The following is a 19,782-nucleotide window of genomic DNA, read 5'->3' as shown; positions in this document are numbered from 1 at the left end:
GTTGAGGTGTCTGGCGATCGACGGCTCGACCGCGGGTGGGTCGCCCAAGCCGAGGGCCGCCATGTCCTTGACCTCGAGGCCTGCGAGACCTTGTTTAAGGTCTAGCGGGTCATTCCAATAATGCCTCATGTGCTTAGCGCACAAAGAATGAACAGGAAAGAGTTGTTTCCTCAGGCCGGGAGGGAGTCCCAGCACTTTCCCATCATAAATGTCCCCCTCCTGGTCGTTGGCGCTCTGTGGAGCCGGCCACTCGATTTTGAGCCGTGCGGCCACGCGCTCAGATACGTCAAGGAGAATGGACTGAGGTAAGGCCGCGGGAGGGTTGACCTGGGAAGCAGATGAGGGCGGGATGGCCTCCTCGTCCTCTTAGGTCACAAAAGGTCTGCGTTTATTTTTATTGTCTCAACTCCTTCCCTGATTTATCCAAGAAATGTCTGACAGACATGTTAAACTTTTTTTCTCATTGATTGGGCCGTGTTTGCTCAGATTTCATAAAAACACCCATATACATTCAAAATCTCTGTGTTTCATTTAATTAAAAAGCCTCTTTCATTTTATTATTCCATTTATTTTTAATTCAATTACATACAGCCTTTTTGTAAAATCAACATATATTTTTATGTTACTTTAACTTATAAAATATTTTTTAATTAACATATACTAATATAGTTTTTTTTTTTACTTTGTGTGTGCCAAATCTATTTTTACCAGTCATTTTAAGGTATGGATGCTGTGATTTAGTTTTTAACCTTAAAAAAAATCTTTAACTGAATTTCTTTTCCTAACTCTCTAATAATAAACATATATTTGCATAAAGCATCCATATTTGTCTATGCTGTCCATATTGATTAGAGTTTTAAAAACTGGAAAAGTATTAAATTTAGTTATAGAACAGATAAAAATGTGTGATAAAGCTGTGATTAATCACAAGTTAACACATGACAATTATGTGATTAATCTAGATTAAATATTTTTATCGATTGACAGTCCTAATTTCAAATATTTGTAATACAATGGAATTAGAGTAACAAGTAATTCTCTTGCAGATATTTAGTTGTTTTTTCACCGAGAATTTTTTAACTTTTAAAACTGTAAAAAATACTAGTAACCAGGTTCATTTACATCATGAATAATATTCTCATATCATTCTTAATCTTATGCCTAATATATTAAAAACAGTTAATAAACACATTACACATAACGAATGTTTGAATCCCTTTATACTTTTGTTAGACATTTAAACTTTTAATCATAAAAAATCTCTTAAAGTTTTGTCAAATTTAACACCTAAGATTAATTAAATGTTTATTAAGTTTTCAATAAATATCTGTTTTAAATTTTATATTGTGTTGAAGTCATTGTTTAAACTTTATATAATAAATATGTGATGAGGTATTTTATAAAAAAATAACCTGTTATAATACATTCATAGAATATTTCAATACACAATTATTCCAGCATCCTCCTTATTATATGGAAATGTGTTTGATAGATAGATAGATAGATAGATAGATAGATAGATAGATAGATAGATAGATAGATAGATAGATAGATAGATAGATAGATAGATAGATAGATATATCTGTGCTATATTATTGACTGTGTCATATTCTGGTCATATTTTCTTTCATGTTTCTTCAAGCTTTTTTCCTCACTCAGTGTCTTCATTTTAATTATAAATCCCACTGATATTGCCATTCTTTAATATTGCTTTTCTATATAGTGTCCTATCGTCATGATTTTATAAGTTTTGGGCTTCTCTCTCCAGTACAGCAGGAGGCGCTCTGCAGCTCTTTAGTCCGCCGATAAACCCACTAAAGAAAGAAAGAAAGAAAGAAAGAAAGAAAGAAAGAAAGAAAGAGCTCACGTGTGGTGTGTTTGTGAATCCTCAGTGTTTTCCTCTCTTATTGAGTGTAAACAGATTCTTGTAAATCAGTAGGAACTGATCTGGCCATGCTGGATGATTGAAAGAGCTGAAGAAAGAGATGGCGTTACTGGAGGCAAAGCTGAGGTCAAGAGGAGATGAAGGAGTGAAGAGAGAGGTTTGTACAGCTTAAACATACTTTACATGAATCACTCTGTCTGTTTGACAACATTAAATCATTTATAATCTTACACTGAGTGTGTTGTGTTGTCAGGATGTGGATGTGGATTGTTGTGAATCTTCAGTGTATGTGACTGATGGATGTCTGGATTCAGTGTGGATGAGCAGAGATCAGAGCCGCACACCACAGCCACTGCTGGACTCTAAACTCTCTGAAGAGAAATCCAGACACACACAGGACTCAGAGCTCAGTCTCACTTTACTCTGTTATACTGAGTCAAAGCCCACAGACGCTCAGGACACTGTGTGTGACAGTAATCAGGGCTTACAGGATGAGGAATCTACTGATCAAACCTCCACAGAGTCTCTGGATTCTGTCTGTAATGCTGGAGAACAGCAGCAGATCCTGCAGACCACACTAAAGATGTGTTCAGTCAAACTGATCGACTGCAGGAACCTGATGATGAAGATTAAAACTGAACCCACAGAAGAGGAAGATCACACGGAAGAGGATGAAGCGAATCGTGCAGAGGATTTAAATCCATCAGGTATGTCTCCTTAACTATTGTTGTATTTATACCATTTTTGTAAATTGTTTTATTAAAGGGGGTTTTCAGTCAAAAAGAAAAAATGCAAAAAAAAAAAAAATTGTAAGGACTAAAATCAAAAGGGTCACAGGATATCTTTAATACTTATAGTGGCAGTTTTCAGGACAGAGTTTAGATTAATCTAGCACTACTCCAACACAGATGCAGCAAAGACAATGAAAATATGATTAAAGACTGTGGTGTTTATTTTCATAAATCAACATTCATCTAATTTATACATTAACATTTATATCGTGCAACTGTTGAAGTGTCCGTGTCTTTGTCGTTAAGCCTCACCATTGGTTGAATTTGATATACACATTCAGACGCACTTACCCCATTGAAGGGTCCACAATGTGTCACCCCAGTTACGCAGTGCAGGATCCCTCGAAAGGGAACTGTAACACTGTATCTTAAAAAGGTAACACAATGTTGCTTTTACCTGAAATGTGTCCCCACATTTAGTCCTTGAATTTGAGGGTATTGGACCTGGAAAGTCCTTGAAAGGTCCTTGAATTTGAAGTTAACTAAGGTGTGGAAACCCTGTTTGTTCTCTTATATCACCTCACAAATTTTGAGCTAAAAGCAGAGATAATTACATTTTTGTGAAGGATTTTTTTTAGAGATCTTTGCCCATGTTCATGAAACATTTTAGCGCAAAGAGTTGCTCCTAGTGACAAAATTCTAAGAAAAGTCTTAGAAGTGTGGGTGTAAAATTCAGAAAGCATCTTAACCCTTAAAAGAGGACTTGAGGTCCAAAATTGTTAGGATTTTTAGGGGCTTAAGAGTTTCTTTAGCAACTGGGAAAGTGGACAAAATGCGAACAGGGGACAAAATTTTTTGCACACAATGCATGACAGTAAGTAAATAGCAATGCAACCCATTAGATCTTGCAATCTTAGACACAGCACAGAAATGCCATAGCGCCAGAAATAATAGTAATCCCTACATTAACAGTAACCGATTCGGGACTAGAAATATTCAACTACTGAATGCAGCAGAGATTTGGGTCGTTAAAGACTTCTATAGACCGTTTCAGCAGTAACAATATAAACAAGCGGCTGTCACGGTCCGCACGTAACTTCCGGTAAACTCCGCTAAGAATAAATAACAACAAAGTTCTTTAAACGTAGTTTATTTATATATCAAGCAAAAAAACAACACATAGATTACCTAGGAAACCAAAACATTTGTTATTTTTGACGAGGCATTCGTTCAAGAGATCAGTTTAGTAACTAGTCAGACCATTAAAAAAACGAAACCGGAAGTAAGGTTCAGATCCAGACGTGTATCACGTGCGTCCAATGAAACCGTCTATAAGCAAAGTGATCACACAAACTTACAGAACATCGTGTCGCTGTTTATTTCCTATCAGAAATGTTGCAAGTTTGACATTAACAGCATGGTACATAAAAATAAAGAAAATATATAATACACACACAATTTATATATTTACATTATTTTATAAATTGATTATATGGATATATATATTTATATACATTTATAAATTAAAATAGGAAACAGTATACGTGTAATTTCAAACTGGTGGTTGATAATAGACCCTATCCACTTTTTTTACATAAATGTGGGCGCCGCCATCTTTGAGCTCTTTTGTTTAGGGCTGCAACTAACGATTATTTTACTAATCAATGAATTGGATAATAAAAAGCATTCATTTTCAACCCTTTATTCATAAACAGAACTGAAATCTTCAGAAAGTGCACAAACATGTTGTTTCTTGAACATCCTTGAGCTGTTAAAGTAATAATAATAAAATAAAATAAAAATAGACTAACACAAAAAACATACACATGCCAAATATATAGACTTTTTAAAAAAAATAAAGTGCACCTGAGCTGCCAGAACAATAAATATTTTATAAAAAATAAAGAACAATACAAATCAGAAGCAAAATTTTCTGCCAATGGGGTAAGAAAAATAATCTTAATGAGATAATCTTAAACAGAAACAAGATTATTTTATTACCCCATTGCAGATAATTTTGGTTATTTTGAGCAAACAATCACTTAATTTTGAGGTGTTCTTTTAGGACAAAATTTGCTTTTAAACAAAACAAGCAAGCAACATGCAATGCATTCTGAGTCCTTCATTCTAAATATATACAAGTCCATTTTACGTCTTTTAATTGTAAGCCAAATTAAAGCGCTGTTTTAGAAAAGTGCGCATGCAAAAAGCTGTATGGGCTTCCACTTGAATGAAATATCCGGAAACAAAAGAGAACACCATGTGCGAGAGAGACCGCGTGTGTTTACTCTGCTCCACGTAACTTTCTTTTAACACTCAAACATCTCCGTGTCCCGCAACACAATTAATCGATTATGAAATTCATTGCCAACGCTTTCACTAATCGATTTTTATCGATTTAATCGATTCGTTGTTGCAGTCCTACTTTTGTTTATGACTTCCGGTGAGCCACTAAACGAAAACAATACTCAATACATGGAGTAGTTTAATATGTTTATTATGGTTTGTTTAAAAAAACTTACAATGTGTTGAATGAGGAAGATGCTGCTGACTGTCGGACCGTGTGAAGCGCGACGTGTCGCCATAAACATGTCCATTAAAAGTTGCCGTTTTGAAAAATCTCACACCAGAGGGACAGTTGTGACATTTTAAACCATCAACTGAAAAGGTTAAAAACACAAAATCTTGGTATATCCCATGTACAAACCGAGGGGCAACCTACCGATCTCTCTGATGAAGCCAATACGGAAGTGATTTAAACTGCAATTCATCGACTGGCCGCTTGAGACTGGCTACAAAAGGAGTTAATTCCCATAGACCCCTATGGTAAAAATGCCCAACTTTAAAGTAGAAAATAATGTTTACAGCATGGTACAAAAATTGTTTTTGGTCTGTTTAGCTAATCCGTTTAAATTATACTAAGCCGTAAAGTTCTGCATAATTAAGGGTGTGGCCACTTGAGTGACAGGTGAACAGCCACTGCTGTCGCTAGAATCGAGCTAGGCAGGCGTGGTTTCAGCAACCAGTCACCTCAGCTTCACCCACGGCGCCGCCTACTTTAAGCTTAAAAAACGATCTTCAGAAACCTATGGGTGACTTCACGGACACTACGTCCATCTTTTTACAGTCTATGGTACAAACACTCGACCAACTTTCCCATTATAAAGATACTGATATGTCTCTGTGCTTTTATATCTGTGCATTGATGACCTGTCACCACCGATCAACAACACAAAATGATTGAATATATCTTCATATATCAAGCCACTTCTTAATTTCATCCTCACACTGATTCATACATGGCAGGTGTAGTAAATATTAACTGTTCAAATCATATTTTTTGCTTGCTCCCACTACACTGTTTTCTACTGGAAAAACGGACGTCTCACACAAAGAAGGAAAATACATCACATCACTTACTTCTGCATTCGAAAATAAAGTGGATACTTAAAAGCACTCTTTTTCTTCCTTTTTTGACAACCAACCAATCACAGTCTTCAAAAGACATAGCAACGGGGTCAGCCCCACCTTCTCACGGAGTTAAAAGTTTTTGTTCTGAATCACTTCTAAGCTAAGACTCCTACATACACATTTTAAGGTAAATTAGGAGTTTTCGGAAAGGATTCTAAGATGCTTTAAATGGGACATATTATGAGATTATTTTAACTCTTTCACCGCCAGCGTTTTTAAAAAAAAGTTGCCAGCCAGCGCCAGCGTTTTTCATGATTTTCACCAAAGTTTAATGCCTTCCAGAAAATGTTCTTCTTTAAATATATAAACATACAATATACCAAATGAAAGAACAGACCCTCTGCTTTCAAAAAAAAAAAAACGTTTCATCCTACCTTAAGTGGTTCTTTTGCAATCAGCTTTTGAATATGGGTAGGTTTTTGCAAAAACACCACATTTTGAGCAAAAAGCAGAAATAATTCAATTTTTGTGACGGACTTTTCATAGAGTTCCCATTCAGAGCGATCTTTAAAACAGACACGGACATGCAGCAGCTTGCCATAGGGCAATACTTCCGTTGCGGAAGGGTGCCACCTGGTGGATAATAGCGGTATTGCGGAAAGACGGAAAATCTCGTCATTGGCAGGGAAGCGTTTTCTCTTAATTGACGAGATATCTCAAAAAAAGAGTTAAGATGTAAACTAAATCTTAATCTAGGTCTGAACAAAAGTGTGCTGTTTTGGGTGTGCCATTTAAAATGCAAATGAGCGGATAAAGTGCAAACACTGATCACAATGATGGTGGTTTGTTGCAATTGAAACTCAATTGTGCTGTGAATTATTTTCTCTCTCTCTTTCTCTCTGTTCTAAATGGCTGTGCTGTGGTTGGATAATGCAGATAAAGGGGGCGGAATTATCCTATTCTGACATCACAATAGGAGCTAAATTACAATGATTTTTTCACATGCTTGCAGAGAAAGGTTTACCAAAACTTAGTTACGGGGTTGATCTTTCACATTTTATAGGTTGATAGAAGCACTGGGGACACAATTATAGCACTTAAACATGGAAAAAGTAATATTTTCATAATATGTCCCCTTTAAGAATACAGGCCCTGAATCACAACTTAGACAGAGTTTTTAGTAGGGATGGGCACGAGTACTCGATTGCTCGAGTACTCAAACGTGGCATCGATGATCGATCACGAAAACGACGATCATGTGTGTGTATTTATTTATTATGGATATGGCGGCATTTGGATGGCTGGTTAGGGTTACAAGCACATCTAGTAGTAAAGACTGGGTCTGGAGATGTTTGACGTCTTGTCGAGCTACACTGACCGGAGTATGACATCAGTAACGTTACCATGCCTGATTCAAAAACAAACAGATTCCGCACACCCGCGCTGCAGCAACACGCCGATCCCTGCAATGCGCGCCAGCCCGCCGATCCAGTGAGGCCGGGCACACCTCACATCACTGAGGCACTATGGTTTAAAAAGATGCCGTGATTTTCGGAAATACAGTCAGTCAGGTGCAAAATGTACAGCGTCGTCAAAAGTTCAATGGTTATCATCTCATATTTAAACATCAAATTTCAAGAGATACCAGAGAGCCATACGAGCATTAACATTACATCTTAACTGAGAACAGGTAAGGGATGACACGACACAACTGATCGCTAAAATGATAGCAAAAGACTTAAAGCTGGTTAATGTTATGAAGCTTGAGCTTTGACTGGACGTGTTTAAAAGTGCGCTGTTCATGATGCACATCCATAAAGGGAGTTAAACTTTCTGTACATAACTTAGTTGAAAACTTGGTTGAAGTCTTGCATTTTATGCAGATAGATGCACGTTGTACATTTATGTTGTATAAAGGCTTAATATTATGTAGAGTGCGTCATATAGAAAGCGCTTCGGTTTGTGTTTATTAACCCTTTAGTTTCACTTCATCACGCCTGTAAGGGGTTTCTGTTAAAAAACATTTAATTCATTAATAGTTCAATATGTGTTCATTGTTCTGTCATAGTTTCTTCAAAATTAAGTTTTATTTGAGTGTTTTTAATAAAAATATTTTCATTTCATGGGGCGGCAGTGGCTCAGTGGTTCATGTAGGTTGTCTACAAACCGGAAGGTTGGTGGTTCGATCCCCGGCTCCACTGGACCAAGTGTCGAGGTGTCCTTGAGCAAGGCACCTAACCCCAGCTGCTCCCGACGAGCTGGATGGCGCCTTGCATGGCTGACACCGCCGTCGGTGTATGAATGTGCGAGTGAATGGGTGAATGTGAGGCAACATGTACAGCGCTTTGGATGGCCTTAGGTCTGTTAAAAGCGCTATATAAATGCAGTCCATTTTACCATTTTACCATTTCCACCATGACGTGTATGCCCCGCCCCTTTGATTGCCCCGCCCCCAGTTAATCGAGTACTCGTTCTTCAGACCTATGAATTAATCGAAATGAAAAAATGACATAAATGTATATCCCTAGTTTTTAGTGTTGAGTGAATGCTTCAGTGTTTCAGTTGGGTAAGATCGCCGCTTCGTGCAGGGGTTTTCAAACCTGTCCTGGAGAACCACTAGTAGTGCACAATTTGCATGTCTCCCTCATTAGACACACCTGGTTTAAATCTTCAGCTCATTAGTAGAGTCTGTAAGACCTGAAATGGGTGTGTAAGGTAACTGAATGAGGTGTGTCACAAAAGGGAAACATGCTAAATGTGCAGTACTAGTGGTCCTCAAGGACAGGTTTGAAAACCCCTGGCTTAATGGATAATAGCGGAAATATGGATTCGAGGTAGAAACTCCTCATGGAGTGGTTTTCTTTTAATTTACAACATAACTCAACAATATTTATCGACATCTATCTAGATATCGCCATTAATTGTGCAATTGTAGAATTTTTTAAAATATGATTAAAGACTGTGTTGTTTATTTTCATAAATCAGTACGTATAGCAACAGTGGCACAGTGATACTTATGTAATGCGGTCTTAACTGTGGGGTTACCGGGGTATTTTATCACGGCTTAAAATGCGTTTCAACCAATCAGAAAAAGGGCCAGAACTGCCCGTTTTATAATATGTGTTTTTCTCTCTGACCATTGAGTGGCGCTGTGAAATTACAATTCGTATATATACTCACCTAAAGGATTATTAGGAACACCATACTAATACTGTGTTTGACCCCCCCTTTCGCCTTCAGAACTGCCTTAATTCTACGTGGCATTAATTCAACAAGTTGCTGAAAGCATTCCTTAGAACTGTTGGCCCAAATTGATAGGATAGCATCTTGCAGTTGATTGAGATTTGTGGGATGCACATCCAGGGCACGAAGATCCTGTTCCACCACATCTCAAAGATGCTCTATTGGGTTGAGATCTGGTGACTGTGGGGGCCATTTTAGTACAGTGAACTCATTGTCTTGAGTCAAAAACCAGCTTGAAATGATTCGAGCTTTGTGACATGGTGGATTATCAGCTGAAAGTAGCCATCAGAGGATGGGTACATGGTGGTCATACAGGGATGGACATGGTCAGAAACAATGCTCAGGTTAGGCCATGGCATTTAAACAATGCCCAATTGGCACTAAGGGGCCTAAAGTGTGCCAACACAAAACATCCCCCACACCATTACATCACCACCAGCCTGCACAGTGGTAACAAGGCATGATGGATCCATGTTCTCATTCTGTTTTCGTCAAACTCTGACTCTACCAACTGAATGTCTCAACAACTATTGAGACTCATCAGACCAGGCAACATTTTTTCCAGTCTTCAACTGTCCAATTTTGGTGAGCTCGTGCAAATTGTAACCTCTGTTTCCTATTTGTAGTGGAGATGAGTGGTTCCCAGTGGGGTCTTCTGCTGTTGTAGCCCATCCGCCTCAAGGGTGTGAGTGTTGTGGCTTCACAAATGCTTTGTTGCATACCTTGGTTGTAACGAGTGATCATTTCAGTCAAAGTTGCTCTTCTTTCAGCTTGAATCAGTCGGCCCATTTTCCTCTGACCTCTAGCATCAACAAAGCATTTTCGCCCACAGGACTGCCGCATACTGGATGTTTTTCTTTTTTCACACCATTCTTTGTAAACCCTAGAAATGGTTGTGCGTGAAAATCCCAGTAACTGAGCAGATTGTGAAATACTCAGACCGACCCTTCTGGCACCAACAAATATGTCACGCTCAAAATTGCTTAAATCACCTTTCTTTCCCATTCTGACATTCAGTTTGGAGTTCAAAGATTGAACTTGAGATTGTCTTGACCAGGACCACACCCCTAAATGTATTGAAGACACTGCCATGTGATTGGTTGATTAGATAATTGCATTAATGAGAATTGAACAGGTGTTCCTAATAAACCTTTAGGTGAGTGTAGGGCTGTTTCTCAATTCTAAGAACGCAAAGAACGGACTTGCGTTCTCGTGGAGACTGGTCTTGCTAGGCGACTTTGGAAGAACAAACTCAGAACGTCACGAGAACACAGAACGCACTTGTGAGAATTGAGATGTGTGCGATCTTCCTGCTGGTCACGTGACCTCACCAGATTTTAATGCGCAAGTCTGCACTCAATGCATCCTCGATATCAAGAACTCATCCGGGTATTTTCATGCGTCCTCTGTACCTTCGTTCTCGAGAATTGGAATTGAACTTCGACTGTTAATGATGACACAGAGTGAGGACACAAGGACGCAAGATCACTGAAGAACGCATATTGAGAAACAGCCTAGGTCTTTCTACTGTGGTTTTTAGGTGTTTTTGACTCTCACAGCGCGAGATGGTGGACACAATCGTCTCACTCACATGACAACAGAATTCAATGTTAAAAGTGTAAGCAAACTTCACTCAATGTTGATAGACACCTCCCATCTTAAACATAAACCAATCACCCACTGTATGCAAACATCCCTGAGTTTTACAACAACCAATCAGTACCAAATTCCTTTATGCTTTGTCTCTCTGGATATTTAAGGAAAAGTTGTAAATGGTTCAGGGGGATTTTCTGTACTTGGAAATTCACCCCATGATGCTGTATCTTTGATTTGAGTGATACGACTAGTATCTAAGGGGACTAAATAAAGTACGTTTAAAAGTTAAGCACGCAGAGAGCGGACGATTAAGCGTATAGTCCAACCTCTGGCAACGACCAACACTGATTTGCTTATGACCATTGACCATTATATTAATTATTAGGCCCATACTAGGATCAAGTGCGATTATGAGAACCAAATGAACGAGTGTAATAACAGAGCTTAATCAGAATAAACAAACATCCATCCAAATTCTATAAGTGTTAAAAGTAATAATCAATCCGATTTGTATTATAATATAAACTAAATCTTTATCTTTGGAGTCAGATAAATCTACCTAAATTACGTAACAACAAAACGTCATCTGCAAGCACCGGAAATGACCGAACACGCTCTCATCATTCACCATGGTTTCCACAATGTGGGCCAACGGATGGATGGGTGACATAATTTTCCCCCTTGCAAGCCAGTCAATGCTACAAGGATTGTGAAAGTCTTTGTACAAATAAAAATGGTTAATCTGCAAAATACAAATTACCCTTCCAAAAATAGTGTCTGTGTTTCGTTTCACAGGTTGCGCCCTTTAGAGGTCGCATTCTAAGGTTGCATACGTCATTGAGTCTGTCTCATTTCAGAAATGTAAGTAGGGGACTCTGAAGGCGACCTTCGAATGCGCTCTTTTTTTCACAGGAATTCGGAGGATACATGAGGTGTATCTTTTGCTGCTGAAGATAGCCCACAATTCTTTGCGTTGATGTCAACAACCGTTTATTTGAAAAAAAAAAGTAAGTTATAATAATAATCGCCTTAAATCTCCGATAAAAACTGATAAATTTGGTTCTTCTTAATATATCCTCCTCTTTTAAACAGATATCTGTTGTGCATTCGTATGGAGCGAATTTTGTGCCAAAATTTAACAAACAAATCCATCATTTTGCAAACAAACTCAATCTGCTTTGCAAAGGGAAAACTTGACTCGCAAACAAACAGAAAACGCTTTGCAAATAATAAAGGCAATTTGAGAGAAAATGCAGAGGTGTTACAAATATGTACTGTGTTTTGTAAATGTGACCATGATTTTCTCACAAATGGGACCATGGTTTTCTCACAAATGGGACCATGATTTTCTTACAAATGTGACCATGATTTTCTCACAAATGTGACCATGATTTTCTCACAAATGTGACTATGCAATCCAAAACAGCAGATGGCGCTGTTTCAACTTTTTTCAGGCATTTTCAACTAGTCTCCCTGAAAAGCCCTGAATTTTAACTTGCATATAACCCCTGACAGTGCCAACTGAATGAAAACAAAATTAATTTTTTGGGGTTCATGTTGTTAATCTTTGGATTTATTGAAAGTGTTGATGATAATAAATGTCTGTTAATAGTAAACACATTCTGTGTGTAAAGACATTGAATTCCATCTGAACTCTATACATTTGCAATTGTCAATCCCTATACCCCGTCTGATTCTCTAAATTCTCTTCTTTTGGTGATAAGAAACTCACCATCACTGGACTGTTTTAAGGGATCCTTAAAGACTTATCCTTTTAAAATAGCTTACTATTGCTAAATGATTATTACTAACTTGGTTACTGTTGTATGTGTATGTTCCTGAGAATCTCTTATATTATGGTGCTTTGAGTTCTAGAAAGTGCATTATAAATAAAATGTATTATATTCCCTGCAGAAAAATAACAGCTAATACCAGCCTATGCTGGTTGACTGGTTCAAGATGGTGTTCCAACCTGGTTTTAGCTTAAGCTAGCATTAGAAAGATTTTTGCTTTTATACTGTAGCTGGTCAGGCTGATCACACCAGCCCAAACCAGCTTGACTAGGCTGGAAGCTTTGCCAGCTTGGCTAGGATGAAAGAAGCTGGTTTAAACTGGTCCTCCTAGCCTGACAAGACCAACTTTAAAAGGATTAACATTTTGTAGAAGTTTATCTTGTTTAGAGTGCTCAAATGATATGTCAGGGGTGATATGTACGTTAAAATTCAGTGCTTTTCCCCTGGGCTTTTTTCCAATGCCTGAAAAAGTTGAAACAGCGCCATCTGCTGTTTTGGATTGCATGGTCCCATTTGTGAGAAAATCATGGACACATTTGTGAGAAAATCATGGTCCCATTTGTGAAAAAATCATGGTCCCATTTGTGAAAAAATCATGGTCCCATTTGTGAGAAAATCATGGTCCCATTTGTGAGAAAATCATGGTCACATTTGTGAGAAAATCATGGTCACATTTGTGAGAAAATCATGGTCACATTTACAAAACACAGTACATATTTGTAACACCTCTGCATTTTCTCTTAAATTGCCTTTTATTATTTGCAAAGCGTTTTCTGTTTGTTTGCGAGTCAAGTTTTCCCTTTGCAAAGCAGATTGAGTTTGTTTGCAAAATGATGGATTTGTTTGTAAAATTTTGGCACAAAATTCGCTCCATACATTCTCCTAAACTCCTCAAGCATTAGCCCAAATAAAACAAGCAAACACATTTTCGTGTGAAATTTCTTTCCAAATTTATATAAAAAAATTATTTACTTATTCATTTACAGCTCAACAATACTGTTGTGAACGTGTTGGCATAGCAACGTGATACTTCCTGTTTCCTTTCCTGTCCGTGTGTCCTTGCTTCCGACGCCCATGAATGACCCAGTGATAATAACAGCACTGAGAGCTGTCTTCTGTCTCTGTGTGCATATAGAAAAAGATACAGAATCTAAATTTATGCTGCTCTGTGTTAATAAAAGTATTGAGAATTAAATTGTATCATGTTTCTTTCAGATGTTAAGAGTGAGTCATGCTGTGATAGAGAAACGTCCCCCACATCAGAAGATCGACTGACAGCACAAACTCTTTCCTGCATCACGTGTGGAAAGACATTCAGCTCACAGAGACATTTAGAGAGACACGAGAGAAAACACACAGAACAGAAACTCAGCTTTACTACCTTACAAGAGAAGAAACTTCATCATTCAGAAGAACACGGAGAGAAGAAGAAGAAGTTTCACTGTGAGCAGTGTGGGAAGGATTTTGTCTTCTTATCTCAGCTGAAAGTTCACATGAGGACACACAGTGGTGAAAAGCCTTTCTATTGCACTGAATGTGGAAATTACTTCAGCACCAAACAAAGTCTTGGTGCTCATCAGAGAATTCACACAGGAGAAAAACCATACGAGTGTCCTCACTGTGAGATGAGATTCATACAAAAAAGCAATCTGAAGGGACATGTGTTTAAACACACCAATGAGAGACCGTATCAGTGCAGTAAATGTGACAAGGCCTATAGGTTTTCAGCTTCATTAAAATCACACCAGAAAAATCACTCTGAAGAGAAACTTTATCAATGTTCATTCTGTGATAAACATTTCTGTCATAAATCTAATCTTATATGCCACAAGAGGATTCACACTGAAAAACCTTACAAATGCTCTCAGTGTGAAAAGACGTATACTCAGTCAAGTACCTTAAAACTCCATGAGAGAATTCACACCGGAGAGAAACCTTACGCCTGCTCTGAATGTGGAAAGAGATTCACTTATCTATCTAATTTCATAGTTCATCAGAAAGTTCACACTGGAGAGAAACCTTATCACTGTAGTGTTTGTGGGAAGAGTTATGGGCGGCATAATAATTTAGTAAGGCATCAGAGAAGTCATACAGGTGAAAGACTTTTCAAATGCTCTCAGTGTGAAAAGACGTTTAATCAGTCAAGTAAATTAAAAGTCCATGAGAGAATTCACACTGGAGAGAAACCTCATCACTGTAGTCTCTGTGGGAGGAGTTTTGGGCGGCTTGATAATTTTGTAATGCACCAGAGAACTCATACAGGTGAAAAACCTTACAAATGCTCTCAGTGTAATAAGACGTTTAATCAGTCAAGTAACTTAAAAACCCATGAGAGAATTCACACTGGAGAGAAACCATACGTCTGCTCAATCTGTGGAGAGAGATTCACTCAGTCTGCAAGTCTTCAATATCATCAGAAGAAACACAAGAACAAATTACACTGAAATCATCATAGTGCCTTAAACTCTTTACACATTGACCGCATATATTCTACGTTAATGTTCGCCGCAATAATATGCTAGAACAAAAACAATGCATTTCTATGAATTACTTCACATTGATTTGTTCTTTAGTGAGCGGATGTTCAGAAGTGCTAACTTAACAGTAACTGGTTTTGGCCCTGTGTCAATCTCAGAATGACGTCTAAAAGGCAGTAGATTAGATAGAAAGAAGGTGGCACTCTCCAGCCACACAGCAATTTTATCACATATCAGGACAGAGATAGGAAAAGCTAAAGGGACATTGGGCTCCCGCTTGTTCTGTAAATAATTATGATTTTTACTGCTGTCGTAGTGGGGACCCAACACATATCAGTTACCAGTGCTGCTTGCAGATGAGGGCAGGTGTGATCCCTGACGTTGAGGCAGAGGTCGGAGGGCTCTCTCAGACGGAGAGGGAGGGCGGGCTGGGCTCTGAGGCTTACGCCTGTTTCACACATACTCCATTTGCACTGCGTTGCTGACCCGCTGCTTTTGTGTATAAAATTATCATGTGATTGACATTTTTTGTGGAAACTCCTTCTCCATATACAATATAGCATAGCTTCCTGTGTTTTTTTTTCCACATAAATCAGCGCGTGCAGCTTGCATGCAGTACAGCAAAAATAGACTTCTGCATCTGCAATGGACCGGACGGACCGCATACCTATACTGTGTGAAAGCTCTAACCTGTTAACATGGGCACGTAAAAATATGCACCGCAAATGCACTGCATACAGAGTTTGTGTGAAACGGGCGTTAGGTGGTTGTGGAGCCCTCTGTTTCTTGGTTAATATTTGGGGACCCGCAGCAATAGAGTAGGAAAACTTTGTTACAGCAAATATCAGTTTATCCATTTTTCTCTAAAAAGCACAGAAGTGGGGAGGTTGGAGAGAGAGTGTGATGACATCAGCTGTGATTCTGGTGTTACTGGAGGCTGGATAGTGTTCTCTTGCCTTTCCTGGTTGTTATCTACAGAAAGGTCCTTGGGTGTTGATTCACAATTCAGCTGTAGTGAGATCGGTGAGCAGGACTCAGCCTGAACTGTGTCTATGAACAGTGGCTGTTGTTGTTGTTATGGCTGCAGTGTTATATCCTTGTCATCTGAATGTCCATCCAGGTGCTGGTTTGAAATCCTGTGGTCATTAAGGCCGTCCAGGATTGCACTGGAACACTCAGCTGATGAAAGGTGACGGAAGAAAAAGATATTGTCTTTAAGCTAGTTTGTTTGGATGGATCTGTGTTGAAGATTTGCCTTTGACTCCAGAAGATATTGAAATTGTCAATGTAATTCATTCAGGTTTTTGCAGCCAGCACATATTTGTTCCTCTGGCTGGAAGAGGTCCACTGATGAATGACTTCAGTCTTGATTTCAGTCTTCCAAGTGTTTCAAAAAGTTAATTGAAATTCCCCTTAATGAGTCAGACTGCTCTTTTTGAATATCACTCTTTTCCACATGTATGATATTCCAACTGACAGACTGATGTGACCTCTGTCCATTTACATTTGGGGATTCTTTACCCACACACATTAGTAGTTCCAATATATTTTCAAGCGGCACAGGGGGTGGAAGGAAACCAACATTGGCTACTGAAGTTGTACCCATATCTGGGGTAGATGATGCTAATGCAGCAATTTGTGACACCCTTCTTAGTCTGATGTCTTGGGCACCTTTGGGTCTCGCACCCTGTTTATGCCATTGGTTTGTGTCCTCAATTGCTGTAGCTTCCTTTGAGCTCGCTATGACCTGTTTAAAAGGACTTGTTACGTTGAGAGGGACCACGATGAAGCTCTGCCGTATGTTCTGCCACGGTAGGCAGCACCACAAGTAACATTGTTTTCGAGAACTGCAATCAAGTCTGTGGCAGTTTGAGCAGCAGGTGGATTGAGATGCAAAAGAAGGCATTTTCTCTGTTCGAGTGTGGGCAGCTGTGTTGTTCAGTTTTAGGGGGCATAAAATTGTCAATCATTTCAATAAAAGATCTTTATTTCTAACAACTGATGTCTGTTTCTTGTTTTATTACTTATACATACAGGTTTGTCTCAAAAATTTGCATATTGTGATTAAGTTCATTATTTTCCATAATGTAATGATAAGAATTAAACTTTCATATATTTTAGATTCATTGCACACCAACTGAAATATTTCAGGTCTTTTATTGTTTTAATACTGATGATTTTGGCATACAGCTCATGAAAACCCAAAATTCCTGTCTCAAAAATTCCTGTCTCATGAAAAGGTTCTCTAAACGAGCTATTGACCTAATCATCTGAATCAACTAATTAACTCTAAACACCTGCAAAAGATTCCTGAGGCTTTTAAAACTTCCCAGCCTGGTTCATTACTCAAAACCAATCATGGGTAAGACTACTGACCTGACTGCTGTCCAGAAGGCCATCATTGGCACTAGGGTTGTTGCGGTGACAGAATTTTCCCACCGGTTAATCAGCGCGTGACAAACCCGGTTTCACCGGGTGGGAGGGGCTTATAAATGCACAGAAGTTCGCATTTTACTTTCACTTTTGAATTAGATGCAACTGTTGTTTAAATCCAGCGCTTGCGTACGCTGCGTTAAATCGCGTATGAATTTGCGTGCAAATGCGAGTACAACAGCTGGTTTAAGTGCTTGAGTCAATGTGCGCAGGTACTTCTGACAGAAACCCGCCAGTCCCAAGCAGAGCAACCGGCTATTCCTCCATAAAGCGCTGCTTGAATGATGGGTTTATTATTATTCTTAATAAAACACAACAACAAAACGATCTCGCCTATATTAAACATCATATATGTATCTTATAACAAAAACGAGTAAGCACGCGGCTTCTGCCATCGTCTGCTCGGCGCAGTCTGACAGGAATAAAAGAAATCTGACACCCGCAGCCGCTGCTCTGTGATGACGCGAGCCTAGCAAACTCTGACTGAAAGAAATGAAATCTGACACCTGCCGCTCTGTGACGTGATGCGCGTTCAGCTTAGCTGAATTCAGGGAGCAGACACATTCAGTTGTAAGTGTTTGCTCTCTCTAACGAAACTAAATTATTTAATTACAAGAAAATATCAAAACGACGGTGAAAGACGGTGTCGCGGTGGGCAAGTGATCTAACCGGTGAGAGGCTGAAGCACCGGTAATCACCGTTTCACCGACTATCGCAACAAGCCTAATTGGCACCCTCAAGCAAGAGGGTAAGACACAAATTTCTGAACGAATAGGCTGTTCCCAGAGTGCTGTATCAAGGCACCTCTGTGGGAAGGAAAAAATGTGGCAAAAAACGCTGCACAACGAGAAGGGGTGACCGGACCCTGAGGAAGATTGTGGAGAAGGACCGATTCCAGACCTTGGGGACCTGCGGAAGCAGTGGACTGAGTCTGGAGTAGAAACATCCAGAGCCACCGTGCACAGGCATGTGCAGGAAATGGCCTACAAGTGCCGCATTCCCCAGGTCAAGCCACTTTTGAACCAGAAACACAGGCAGAAGCGCCTGACCTGGGCTACAAAGAAGCAGCACTGGACTATTGCTCAGTGGTCCAAAGTACTTTTTTCGGATGAATGCAAATTTTGCATGTCATTCGGAAATCAAGGGGCCAGAGTCTGGAGGAAGACTGGGGAGAAGAAATGCCAAAATGCCTGAAGTCCAGTGCTTCTGCCACTGTTTCTGGTTCAAAAGTGGCTTGACCTGGGGAATACGGCACCTGTAGCCCATTTCCTCCACACGCCTCTGCACGGTGGCTCTGGATGTTTCTACTCCAGACTCAGTCCACTGCTTCCGCAGGTCCCCCAAGGTCTGGAATCGGTCCTTCTCCAAAATCTTCCTCAGGGTCCAGTCACCTCTTCTTGTTGTGCAGCGTTTTTTGCCACATTTTTTTCCTTCCCACAGACTTCCCACTGAGGTGCCTTGATACAGCACTCTGGGAACAGCCTATTCGTTCAGAAATTTCTTTCTGTGTCTTACCCTCTTGCTTGAGGGTGCCAATGATGGCCTTCTGATTCAGGAAAAAAATTTCCATGGCAATCCCATAACCTTAAGAGTTGCAAACTAGTAACAGTATGTAGTTTAATCAGATCGCTCAGAAAATAAGAAAGCACCAACAATAAAAAATTATTTTTTGTTTGTGCTTTTATGTGATGGTTGTTGTATAAGAATAATATGTTATATTTTTTCTGCTTGAGCAGATTGGGGAGAAATATGATGGTTCAGTATTTTATTTGCCCAGAATTTTCAGTGACATCACAAAAAAGTAATAAATAAAATAGGCCTATTTTATATTTGTTGTTTTGACATGTGTAACCTTAATAAATATGACCCCTACGAAATGCATGCAAGGTTAAAAAACACTTGTCATTTTCTCAAAATATATTTTTGAATATTACCCCATTTCTCAGTGATCCCTTATAAAGGGCGATTTATAGTCGTGCGTAGGTGCTACGCCGTAGCTACGGCGTAGGCTATCCGTAGCCTGTGCGTAGCTCTGCGTAGCCTGACGCGCACCTCACAAAATTCCTAACAGCGCGTCGGACCTACGCGGACCGCAAGCTCTGTGATTGGTCCACCAGAACCCCTCCCGTCAGGTAAAAAAAACTGCGTCATAGGTATTTCCGGTTGAGACGGTGAAAACAAAGAGGAGCCAAGTCGAGGAGTGATTTAACTAA

At 39.2% G+C, this 19,782-nt stretch overlaps 2 protein-coding genes across 3 annotated transcripts in view; both read left to right on the top strand.

The window, feature by feature from the left end:
* Window positions 1-19,782, top strand: part of LOC135784994 (uncharacterized) — a 242,196-nt gene that overhangs the window by 75,467 nt on the left and 146,947 nt on the right. The gene's annotated exons all lie outside the window — the stretch shown is intronic.
* Window positions 1,844-17,123, top strand: LOC135785030 (uncharacterized). The gene is made up of 3 exons (XM_065294578.1): window positions 1,844-2,042; window positions 2,139-2,592; window positions 13,875-17,123. The coding sequence occupies exons 1-3, from the start codon at window positions 1,986-1,988 to the stop codon at window positions 15,101-15,103; spliced, it is 1,740 nt and encodes a 579-aa protein (XP_065150650.1). The 5' UTR covers window positions 1,844-1,985; the 3' UTR covers window positions 15,104-17,123.

Source organism: Paramisgurnus dabryanus, chromosome 19 (assembly GCF_030506205.2).
Source record: "Paramisgurnus dabryanus chromosome 19, PD_genome_1.1, whole genome shotgun sequence".
Lineage (NCBI taxonomy): Eukaryota > Metazoa > Chordata > Actinopteri > Cypriniformes > Cobitidae > Paramisgurnus > Paramisgurnus dabryanus.
This window is presented reverse-complemented; position numbering and strand designations above follow the sequence as displayed.